Source organism: Toxorhynchites rutilus, chromosome 3, assembly GCF_029784135.1.
Source record: "Toxorhynchites rutilus septentrionalis strain SRP chromosome 3, ASM2978413v1, whole genome shotgun sequence".
Taxonomy (NCBI): domain Eukaryota; kingdom Metazoa; phylum Arthropoda; class Insecta; order Diptera; family Culicidae; genus Toxorhynchites; species Toxorhynchites rutilus.
In genome coordinates, this window is record NC_073746.1 from 268,490,430 (window position 1) to 268,502,659 (window position 12,230).

General features: G+C 37.6%; 1 protein-coding gene across 1 annotated transcript in view; it reads right to left on the reverse strand.

The window, feature by feature from the left end:
- Positions 1 to 2,243: 2,243 nt before the first annotated feature.
- LOC129776533 (uncharacterized) overlaps positions 2,244 to 12,230 on the reverse strand; it is a 28,425-nt gene continuing 18,438 nt past the window's right edge. The window contains exons 2-5 of the mRNA XM_055782237.1: positions 3,790 to 4,201; positions 3,493 to 3,682; positions 2,853 to 3,422; positions 2,244 to 2,782 (exon numbers count right to left, since the gene is read on the reverse strand). Of these exons, the coding sequence (XP_055638212.1) occupies positions 2,552 to 2,782; positions 2,853 to 3,422; positions 3,493 to 3,682; positions 3,790 to 4,201 (1,403 nt within the window). The 3' untranslated portion in view covers positions 2,244 to 2,551. The remainder of the gene's footprint in view (positions 2,783 to 2,852; positions 3,423 to 3,492; positions 3,683 to 3,789; positions 4,202 to 12,230) is intronic.

Sequence of the window (12,230 nt, forward strand, 5' to 3'; positions counted from 1 at the left end):
AAACATTATCTCCATTACCTCACTTAAATCCTATCTCTCACTATCAAACTTTTTTTTTGTATTTCTCCTCGCGCACCCATGGATATAACTATGCCAACATTACCATTCACGATCGTATTGTGGGATTTCATGCCATTCCCGTTTTCTATATACGTTTTTAACGAACCGGAAGTCACCATCCTCGATTCCAAAATGGCATTGGAATACGATATTCGATTTCCGCTGGTAAGCCCATATCGTATGGGGTTTCCATATTTTTTTAACATTCAATACTACCATAAGCAAACCGGAAGTTGAAATAAGATTATATCTTACATTATGGAATCTACGTTTATATATTGTTGATAAAACATAGGAGAAAGATCATTTGTATGTTTCGAAACGGAACGGTAATTAATTAAATTAATCATTAATGTTCAACAGTCCAATTCAAGTGTTGCCGCGACACAAAAGTGTTTGACTGACAACAAGCCAATCTAACTATAAAATATTCTCCAACTGATGATTCTTGTTGGAAATTGTCTTAATTTTACTATAACATCGATTAATTTTGTGTGCTTTATTCTTGAAAACGCGGAAAAAGTGTTTGTAGTGAGTCAAAATGTTGTTACGTCACACTGGAATGGATCGTATACTTTCGTGACGTGACAACAACTTCTGAAGACAGTTGATGCTCCTCTATTTGTGGACCGATCTCAACCAAATTTTGTGGGTTGTTGGCCTTCATTGTTTGCTCAGAGAATCCCAAGTATAAAAATGTTTGAACCTATGTACATCTGATAAAGTAAAAAAATGCTCTATTGTTGTGACGTGACAACGCTTCAAAATACCTGTTTTTCAAATGCTTGTTTCTCATAAATTACAAAATGAAACGTAGGTCTACTCACGGCTCTTCAAACAAGCATTTAACCACCCATTCAATGGTATATAGACATTGAAGTTTGGTTAAGCGTGTGCAGAGATGTCTTAAGAAACATAAAAATAGTGAAAACCTGAAATATGTTTAATATAATTATGTAGTTTTTTAAACTCACCTCTCTCAAAGGTTGGTGCATTAATATTAAATTTGTTACAAAAAATTCATGATATAACTAGTGCTTATTCAAATAACGTTTTCAATTTTCTCCTAAAACTAGATTTGAAATTTGGTTCTCTGGTGTATAACCTCATGGAATGGGTCTTATAGAAGTAGGACACAGTGTAGTCCTATGTAAAAAAAACTATGGGTGGGTTGTACCGAAGATATAATCGCAAGGTTGACGTAGGGCTACCGTTGGCTTAGTAATCATTTGAGTGTATTGATTAAACCCGTGATTGAATGAAACAATTTCCGAATTCAATTGCGAACAAATCCCAATTTAAGTCGATTCATGCATTGTGATAGATTACGTTCTTCGTTGCAAGTCTGATGTATGGCATGATGCCTTGTTCATTTCATTTATTTATCGTGGGCTTCCAAAATATGTGAACAGAAGAATGGCTAAACGATCAATATATTTTACATTTCTCTCTGAAGTTATTGCATCTCCCGAGTGTACGTACTTCTAGAACCGTAAATTTGCTTGATTTGATGAACTTCAGGCACTTTCGGCACAATCGACGTTATCGACGCGATCGTAGCAAATGGTTATCAACACTTCACCGAACGGTACACGTAGAAGTTCAGTGAGCTGAATACATGAAGGTATATCTTCCAATGCAGTCATGAATAACCGAGCCAAAGCATTGTGTTCACACCGATTTTGAAGTCCGCACACATTCCGGAGTGCAAAAATGCATGCGGATACAAAAGAATTGCATATATTTGCAATGCCGATTTCCCCAGACTCGTTGGTTTTGAAGTCTGTGTTTAGGAAACTCATTCCGGTCTGCAGCAATGCAAGCGAGTACGACAATAATATTTAATAGAGGCGAAAACGCAAGCCAGACCGTTGAAATTGTGAATATTGTTTATGGTGCCGATACTGTAACAGTAAAATAAGTGCAATTAAATTTTATTTATTTTTATTATTTTTCCTTTTTAAAAAATTAAATTTTTGTTTTAATTTTTATTAGTGCAATACACTGAATTGAGATCTCTACTGTCAATAAATGGACCGTTTGCAACAAGCGATTGACCAGAAATGTCTAGAATTTTTTTTTTTGAATTCCATGCAAAAATAATGGATTTCTTTTCATAGAAATGAGTAAAACAACCACCGTTCCATTTAAATGTGTGCAGAAATAATTTATTTGTGCTTGAATGAATCACACTACCAGTATAACCAGTTGTCGGTTGTTGTAAGTACACAATTTTAACAGTTTCTGATAGGATAGTCTCGTTCATGCCTCACTGTTCTCAGTTATTTCCCTGCGCAACATGTTCACAATTCCTAGCAAAATCCTTACAATAATTAAACCCTATCACTATCGGACTAGACAGTTACATCCTTTGTGGTTGCATATGGCTTGGACGGAGTAAACACTGGTTGAGAGGGGCACCAATTGTAATTATTGGATTTTAAAATGACAACATGAAATACGATGCATTTCACCACTTCTTCCATAAACTCTACAAAAATCCATGTTCATTGAGAAACTCATCGCTGATTTCCTGTTCGTTGATGTTAATCAGATTGCCGAAATCCTGCTCATCGAAATTGACCATATCAGGCAGAAAGTATGGGATGGTTTCGACGATCACATTCGGCCCAGTATGGATCGTCTGGTGACCGTTGTTACTGAAGAACGGTACAATTATGTCGTCGTTGGCGGGCTGTGGAATCTCGTTATCTGAGAAGATCTAATTAAAAACAGAAAAAAATTAGATTCGTTTCTATACAGAAGGGTGGGGATGCTGGAAATGAGCTAACCTCGTCCACGTTCATGTTTGTAAACATTCCTGTACCAGTATCGGTGTTTATGATTGAATCGAAGTTGAAGGCGCAACCATCCACCAAATTACTTGTTTTAATCAGCTGATCTTCATTGATAACGATCGCAGGCGATTCGTATGTATCAGAAACCCCACTATCAACGGATCCTGTGTCGTAACTGCTTGCATTGTCAGACGAATCAACAGTAGAGCTTGGAACTACTGAACCATTCAAATTGCCCTCCATTTGCTGATCGTTAACTGCAACATGGCTGCTGTTATTGTTGTTTCCATCGATGCTACCTCCAATAGAATCATTGTCAACCGATTTTTCACAAAGGTCAGCATTCATATCCGCATCATCAGGAGTTTTGCGCACTCTATTCCGACTACGTATTGAAGATCCAGCCGAATTACCTTTGTTGCGATGCCGTACCCTGATGCGCTTCTTTTCGCTCTTGGAAACATCCATGGAGAGCTCCCAGTATCCCCCCTTCCCTTTTTCATCTTTGGCGCGTGATACCTTCGTGAAGTAAAAACTCAGCGAGAGATTGTGTCGAATTGAGTTCTGAAAACAAAAAAAAAAAATAAAAGTTTAGTCTACGTTTGATGGATTGATGTCACCGAAAAAGTCTTACGTTCCAATTCTTGTGCACCTTATAATAAGTAAATTTTTCCTGTATCCATTTACAAATTTGTTTCAAGGTCATCCGTCCCTCATCTAGCATCGCCATTGCGATGATTTGCGCATAATTGAAAGGTGGTTTTTCCGCCGAGTTCGTAAGCGAGGTGTACTGTTCTTTTCTTTTGTCGTACGATTCTCGGCTTCTGCAAACATATATAGAGGAAATTATCGTGGCATGTCAGCGGGCTATTAGGACCAATTCCCCCCTTCATCATAACAAAAAATTAAAACCAGACAAATGCATGCATACCTTCGCACTTGGGCAATGAATTTATTAAAACGAGCCGTCGGCAGATCGGTGAGCGGCACATCCGAAGGTGTTAAGTTTGTGATGTTCTTGAGTTCTGTCAGCCAGGACAGATTGGTAAGCTCGGGCTCTGAGTCACCATCGTCGTCCATTTCCTCCGGCTCATGATCGTCCTGACTGTTTCCCGTGATGTTGAGAGAAGATTCGTTCGGGATACTGCTATTGCTGGCACTGTTGGTATCTTCGGTGTGCTCTTCAACGGTCGTTGTCGTCGAAGCTGCTGGTGACCCTGGCGGTGTACACGATGGAATGGTTTCAACATTGATTGAAACAGTGTCATTCAGGTCAACTGGCCCGTCCATGGTGGACACTGATAGTGGGATGGAATTGTGGCCGTTCAGGACGTAATTGTAGGCTGTAATTGGAAGAAGAATCGTCAATGTTGATTCGTTATCCATTACGGAGCATGTTATGGATTTTGCGGCATGAATTTTACATCAGATGTTGTAACGCTAGTGTCCTTTCTATCACAGTTTTTTTTTTCGCATTTTTGATACTACCATTGCGAATCGGAAAATTGACTCTCTTGATTGGTTCATAAATTGAGTAGAAATGAATCGAAGATAAGATTTTTTTTTACATATTGAAATGCCCTGAACGCCCTGATAAAAGTTATTCCTAAAAACTAGAAGTGGGTTATATCTGTGATATAACCGCAAGGTGGACGTAGGACTACCGTTCGCTTAGCAATCAATAAGTAACAAGAGTATAACTCTTACACATTTCTTCTCTCGAATAAAGTGATTATCATACCACTTCGTTTAACCGCTCGAAGTAGCAATCGATTTCTCCTCGGAAACATCCAGCGGAAAAATACCCCCCTTTCCAACCTTCGACAATTGGAATCATCGATCGATAGCGGCATTCGTGAGCATTCGATAATAAAACTGCTACTTCTACCAAAAAATGCGACTCCGTTTAGGCCGGCGGCAGAAAGGAAATGGGATTGAGAGAGAAGAACATCCATCTGTCTATGTGCTTCGTGAGCTAGCGTGACCATTCTCATGTCACGTCACAAACACAATTAAATGGATTTTTTCCCTTCTTGTTCTTCTTCTGCTTCTTGTTGAATTATAGAGACTTTAAACGTTTGCAGTTTATTAGTCTCTAGCCCTGAGAAGAGCCCTTGGGGACAACTCAATCCAAACTTTATCTCCATCTGCCTTGTCAAAGACCAGCTTATATACAGATTTGTGATTTCATTAACCTTTTTTCAAAGTATTTTTAAGCTATTGAAACAATTTTTCGAGTCAATAAGTAACAATCATATAATTCTTAGACATTTTATCTTTCGAATGAAGTGATTGTCATACCACTTCGTTCAGCCGCCGAAGAGTTATTAACGTTCAAAACCTTGCACTCCAAGTGTCACACTCTCGTTTTCGAAACTTTGAACTTACACCCCGGTGCAGAAATGAAAGACGTAATTTCCCAATGCGATAGCTTACGAGTCCAGACTGCTGTGCAAACTTAAGACTAATTATATTTCAGGCCCTTCATTTTGTTTGATTTTCCGTTGAAGTCCTTTGCTAGATTTCAAAACAAGGCAATGTGACCAATAATGAATTATGATGAGGATTACATTGATAGTTAGCGCCATTTGTTGACAAATTTGTGGTTTTGGTTTCATATTTATAAACCTGACAATAAACGTAAAGTAGTAAAAATTTTTGTTAATAACATATCAATATGTTGTAACTTTTCATATGCCTTTTTGCAACTAAAAATTTTTGCAACTAAGTATATAAACGCAATTGACCCTTCTGCAGGTTCCGGAGTATTCCGGTGATTCCATGAGCGGTCAATGTGGCCCATATAAAAAAGCTTTTTGATAAATATCACGCAGAAAGAGCTGTTGCATAGTATGTTTTAAGTGATTGGCAGAATTGACCGCATTCAGAACCCACCATCAGAATGTGTTCCAGAAAAATGGTCACAACTCGGTTGATTTTGGCAAAATGACTTATTGGATGGCACTAAAGTTCCCAGTGGAACTTTTGCCTTCTCAACATAGGTATTTCTTGCGTCATTTTTATTATTACTTGGTTCAGTTTTCTATGCCGAATAACACGGCTTGAATGTATTCTGGAGTGGCAAGCTGTTGAATACGTGTGACCACAGTGTAAGTCGGAAGTAATTTATTTGTTGAGAAAACACCCGGCCAGAACGGGAATCTAATCCGAACCCCCGGCCAGGGTTACCTGTATTCTCTGTATTTATACAGATTTTTCAAATTTTTTTAAACCAAGCATCTGTAGATACAGATTACAGTTTTTTTTGGTTTTCATACAGATTTACAGACTTTTCAAAACAACGATATGGCTTGAACTCAATAATTTTTTTTTATAGTACAGCTTTCTCATGCTCAATCTAAGGCGAAAAGATGCAAAAGTCCGCGTCATCAGCTAGCTCTACAATAAATAAATAACACTGTTTATTTTTTTCCTACTAGAGCATAATAAATAGTAGTGCCAATCAATGATACTTAAGCTAAGATTATGCTTCAAAATTGAACTATTTTTTGGTTTTCATACAGATTTACAGACTTTTCAAAACAACGATATGGCTTGAACTCAATAATTTTTTTTTTTATAGTACTGCTTTCTCATGCTCAATCTAAGGCGAAAAGATGCAAAAGTCTGCGTCATCAGCTAGCTTTACAATAAATAAATAACACTGTTTATTTTTTTCCTACTAGAGCATAGTAAATAGTAGTGCCAATCAATGATACTCAAGCTAAGATTATGCTTCAAGATTGAACTTATAAATTTAACCCTTTGCGGTCGTATTGAATTTCGACATGTTTGTCGTACTGGTCCCATTATTTTTACATAACACAGCAGTGATGTATAACTTTGCGAGATTATGAAAGAAGAACAATGTTGCTTTATTTTTTTTTGTAAACTTCTGATAAGTATTTACTAAACAATGTTTTTATGGTTATGTTTAAAAATATTTGCTATAATTCTATTTCGTGTGATATATTTCGCATATATCACAAAAATAATTAGTTTGACGTCTTTTGCCTATTATCTTTACATGGAGTTTTCCATTGATCCTTTCCTCAAGCATGGATGACAACTTTTTTTATATTGAGTACCGTTGTATAATATTCATAGTAGCACCGTTTTGGTTCGCAAATAAGTTCACAAGACATTAAAATTCGTTTAGAAAAATTGTGAACTGGTACATTGTTGCATAAATGGTAATGTTAGTATACTTCTTTGCTGTGGTGGCTGAAAGCAAACAAACGACTGCAATGAAGATACAGATTTCGATACAGATTTTCTAAGAAAAAAGCCGGGTGGGTAATGTCGGTGACATAACCGGAGTGACGTAGGACTATACGAAGGGGACAGCTTTTGCTAAATATATATTTTAAATATATTGTTTTATTTTCTTCTCCTACGTGAAAACCTACTGAAAAATGGATTAGTTTACTGTTTACTCTTTATGAACATGTTGGGGGTTCTGAAAAGAACCTTTGGTGTTGTGTTTTTGCGTTTTTTTTTTACAAACTTGATTCTTGATTTTTTTCTGAAGGCTTTGTCCTTATTAAATGTTCAACGCCGAGCATCTTTCGGCGTATACACATATCGTACAATCAAAATGATGGCTGTGATAGGGAATGCATAGGTGGTCATCAGCTCGTTCACTATCATATATTTCACTATTGAGCACATTACCGTACCTTAAACTGTGGTTTCGGAGACGAATGAATTGTAAGATTTGTAGTCTCAGCAAACAAAGTAAATAAAAATGAAAAAGAACTGAGGTTTTGGAGACGAACTCTACGATCTGTCGAGAAATAAACGAGTTATAAGCGTTCTGAAAAACCAACAGTAAATACAGGGACGGATGACCTTCGGATTAAAGTCCTTTAAAATAAGAACAGAGCAGCAGGAAATACATAGCTCATCGTGTTGCTCCTTAGTTATTTCTCTATGCAATGCAGATGTAACGTCAGTCAATTTTCAACATCAGTTATCAACCAAAGAAAGCAGTTCTTGCTACGTTACTCCGGCCCCGTCAGGCTAACGCCAAATGAGCCTTGATAAAAATATATATTTTGGAAAAAAAACTGCCAAATTCACATACTCATCAGATCCTAGCAAACAAATTATGAAAAAATCAATTTGTGTTTTATTATTATTTTGAATAATGTTTTAGAAAGCATTGAACTGTATTTCCTAAACTCTTTTTTGGAAGGTTTAATGGCCCTGAAAAGCGCCTTGTTTTATGGAATGGTTCCAATTTAGAAAACTTAGTACTCGTGGTTTTGAAAAAACCCATTTCGAACGCCCTCGATGCCGCCTTGTTCTGAATTTACCACCAAAGCATTTTGCATAAAGAACAAACTTTTTTCTTCTGCTACCTGATGTCGTTTTGCGATTGCGTTTGCCACTCGCCACTCGCTGCAACTGCCTGTTGTCTTGATGTCCACCGAACCGAATGTGTTCTGTTCCGAATGCGGGTTTTCTTATCGTCGCGAGCAGCTTTGCCAGCTAACTCGTTCACCTCGGCGGTCGAAACTATATAACGCCGGCTAGGTGGACTGGTGCACTGGTACTAACGCGCTCGGCCTAGCTACCCTTGCGGGGAACTCCAGATCAACACGGTTCGAGCGGGATTTTGCCTTTCCCTTCACTTTTCCTCCTTTACCATGTCCAGACATGGCTGCTTGGGTTGGTTTGTTGATGGGTTGTGATGCGAACCGATGTGGTGTACGGTTTGAATGAGAATGATCGTTACGGCAGCGGAGCGGGGATTTTTAAGCTGACTGGCTGGCTCGAGAATTACGCATGTGTGAGACTGCGACCAATGTTTCGTTCATTTTTTTTTCTTTTTCCTTTCCAATCGTGCTTCATTCTATTTCGCTGCTGCTCTGGTTGCCCGTTTTGGTCGGTACGATTTGAGGAGCACAAAATGGACCAATCAAAAATGGGCACATTGTGCATTTTGACAATGCTTGATATTTCACAATTATTCAATTATTTATCTCAAGAAAAATGAAATCATCAATTGTTATCATTACGAATAACAATGATAGATGCGTAGATATATTTCCTATCAATTGATGCAAAAACCTTTGCGATCTATTGAGAAATGCTCGAGTTATAAGCGTTCCAAATCTTGCATTTTTTCCTACTTGTTCAGTGCCTAGATTTCCATTTCAACCCCTATATCTTCCGGTTAGACGTAGTCCTACGTCAAAACACAGATAAAAAGATTTTTTGTGACCAAAAATACAGATTTTATTTTGGTAACCCTGCCCCCGGCATGATAATGTGTGACGCTAATCGCTCGGCCATGAGACCACAAATGGATTAAAATCAGATATGAATTGTATTGAATTTTCTATTCATAGATTATAATATTATTTTCAAAGACGGGAGCGAATTGTAATCTTGGGAAATCTATAGAAATCTTATAATACAGGTTATTCCAATACATAATTATTCCATACATAAAGTAAACTGTCATCAATAGAAATCGATAAATATGAAATGAATCGATCGCGAGATCGAGACTATAGTGTTTAGTAATCTTAGAAGGTAATCATAAAAATCCCTGTATTAATCGAGTTTTACGAAAAGAAGTACATACAAAAAACATGAAAAAATTCGTGAACCGAAATGTGCCCGCAATGTGAATGTGTGTGTGTGATTGCGTAGTTGAGAGAGTGAGTGTGAGAGAGAGAGATAAATTTTGTTCCTGTTGTTCTTGTCATACCATTTGTCATGCCGTGTGGCAGTCAGGGGTTAGACATCAATTGAATATTGGCTACCCAAAATCAAAATCAATATGGCGTCATTTGTTTACCAACATATCATTTGCGAGGATTGAAATCGTTGAAACCACGGAGATAGATAAAAATAGAGAAAAATGCATTGCTTTATTTCTAATTGCATGAGCGATTTTCGTATTTCGGTTTCACATGGAGGCGTTTCGGCACATAGGTATTAGAATGAAATTGTGGAACATTGTTCTACATACAATAAAGTATTTTTTTTACAGATTCCCACGAAATAAGGTAAAATTTCAAAAATGGTGTGATGCAATCACTGCTTTTGCGTCGAGTTTCGATGAAGTAAAGCGAGAAAATGCACGAGTTTGTTCCTTACATTTCCTACCATCCGATTATAAGCTTCTGAAAAGCGTTCGAACATTTCTTCCTGATGCGGTACCGAGAATTTTCCAGGCAAATGATAACTCTGATACAATTTCTAAGGGTGAACACTCCTTTCGTCAGCTTCAAAACATTAAGCCCGTGCGAGAAATATATTCGCCAATGAAAACCTTTACGGCCATATCAAGCTCTTCATATCACTCACAGTCCAATAACAACCTCAATTATGTCGTTTCTACGAAGCAGACAAATGGCACATCTGCCTTAGCCGCTGAGGCAACAAAATCTTCATTCAAGAATTCCGATGCACCTGTTGTCGAACACAAGCAGTAAGAGATAAGTTTTTTTTAAATGAAGAGCAATGATTCAATAAGACCAATCAGCAATATGCAAGCAAACCGGACGATAGATTGTTTTCCTATGCTAATCCAGGAACGAATATCTTTCGCTTGGTATATTTACATATTCCTGATCGGTTATCTTATTTTATTGCTCTAGAAATGTTTTCCTACTTAGTATAATGTAGATCATGAAAAATTCTTATGCTTTCATAAAAAATGAGTTTTATAGAGTTGATAAATAAGGTTTTTTTTATTTCTTTCCAAAGCATTCGCTATGCAGGACATACAGCTGATCCGAAAAACATTTCCGCACTACGAGCATTACCGAAGTTTAAGAAACAACTAGAGAAATGCCGCGCCAACCGTACTCACTCCGTATACGTTGTCATGGACGCTTGCCATATGATGAAGTTAATACGCAATCATTTCGCTTCCCAGGAATCATTCCTAACGATGAACGGTGTGGTAAGCTGGAAATATTTAAAAGATCTCTACGATATCCAGGTTTCATCAGGAAGATATCTCACGAAAAAATTAACGCATAACCATATCACCTTCAATGATCAAAAAATGAAAGTGTCGCCAGTCTGTGGCAGACGCTCTGGAAACCTTGCGGTTTGACGAAAGATTCGTTGGTGTAGAACCGACAATTGAGTTTTTGTCCCTATTTAATGATATTTTTGACTTGATGAATAGCAAAGACCCCGTAGCTAACGGCTTTTAGGAACCTTGGAGCAAACAAAATTTCGATGAATTCGAAATCGCATTGGAGTTTATGTATGATTCAATCCACAGGACGGGATTTCTTGGAATATTGGTAAATATCAATAGCTTCCGGCAAATGTATCTAGAATACGTGGATGAGAAGGGTTTATTAGAAAGCATACCTACCTACCGTTTCTCACAGGACCATGTGGAAACTTATTTTGCTGCTATAAGAGCTATGGGGGGAATTAACAATAATCCGAACGTTGTACAGTTTAAAGCAGCTTTTCGGAAACTCCTCAAACATAACAGCGTAATTGGTTCGTCAAAAATGAATTGTACTATTCTATACGACACGCATATTTTAATATCAAATATAACATACACAAAAATGAATGAAAACACCGATAAATAGGAAACATGTGACGACTTTTCGATTCAGAAAAGGTTAATAGATTGTCTCCCATTCGACGATGACGTTGATGATCCAGTAGCAACTGCTGCTGATGTGCATGTGCAAACATGTGTAATCAAAAAGCTGAAGTGCGGAAAGTGCCTGACAAAGTCTGTCGCGTTACCGACCAAATCATCAGATCATTGACAGACGAAAAACCGGACTTTAACATTGCCAAATATTACAACCTGATTATGGACACCAGTATGAAGCACACAATATCTCATTTCCCAAATAGGTGTATTGATCATAAATGTGATCTTATTAAGGAGATCATCGATAAATATTTGTCAATGTTTTTACGCGCATACAGCAAAACTATTGTTCCGCATAGGGAATACAAAAGAAACAAGCTAACGAAATTAATTTTGTTTGAGGGCAGTGATTTTTTCCCTTTCTATGAATATTCTTTTTCTTTGCCCAAAAAAAGGCTCCTGATCGCAGCAGATTTTGTCTTCCGTTTTATTAGCCTATCTCAACCGGTGAGAGTTTGAGTCCTTATGCTATCATAATTTATATTAAATCCGTTATATTATTCCAGCGAACATTATCACGATACATCGACGTGACGTATCCCACTGTACAGCTCGAGCCCACATTCATCAGTAAGGTGAACACTGCCGTACAATTTTCAACGGTGGCCATCACACTGGGAGCTCTATAGAGCTACGTTGATCATCCATATCTACATGGACTCTGGAATCTAACTAAAGTAGCACACAGCAGCGACCGCTCTAAGCTACGAAGTTACCAA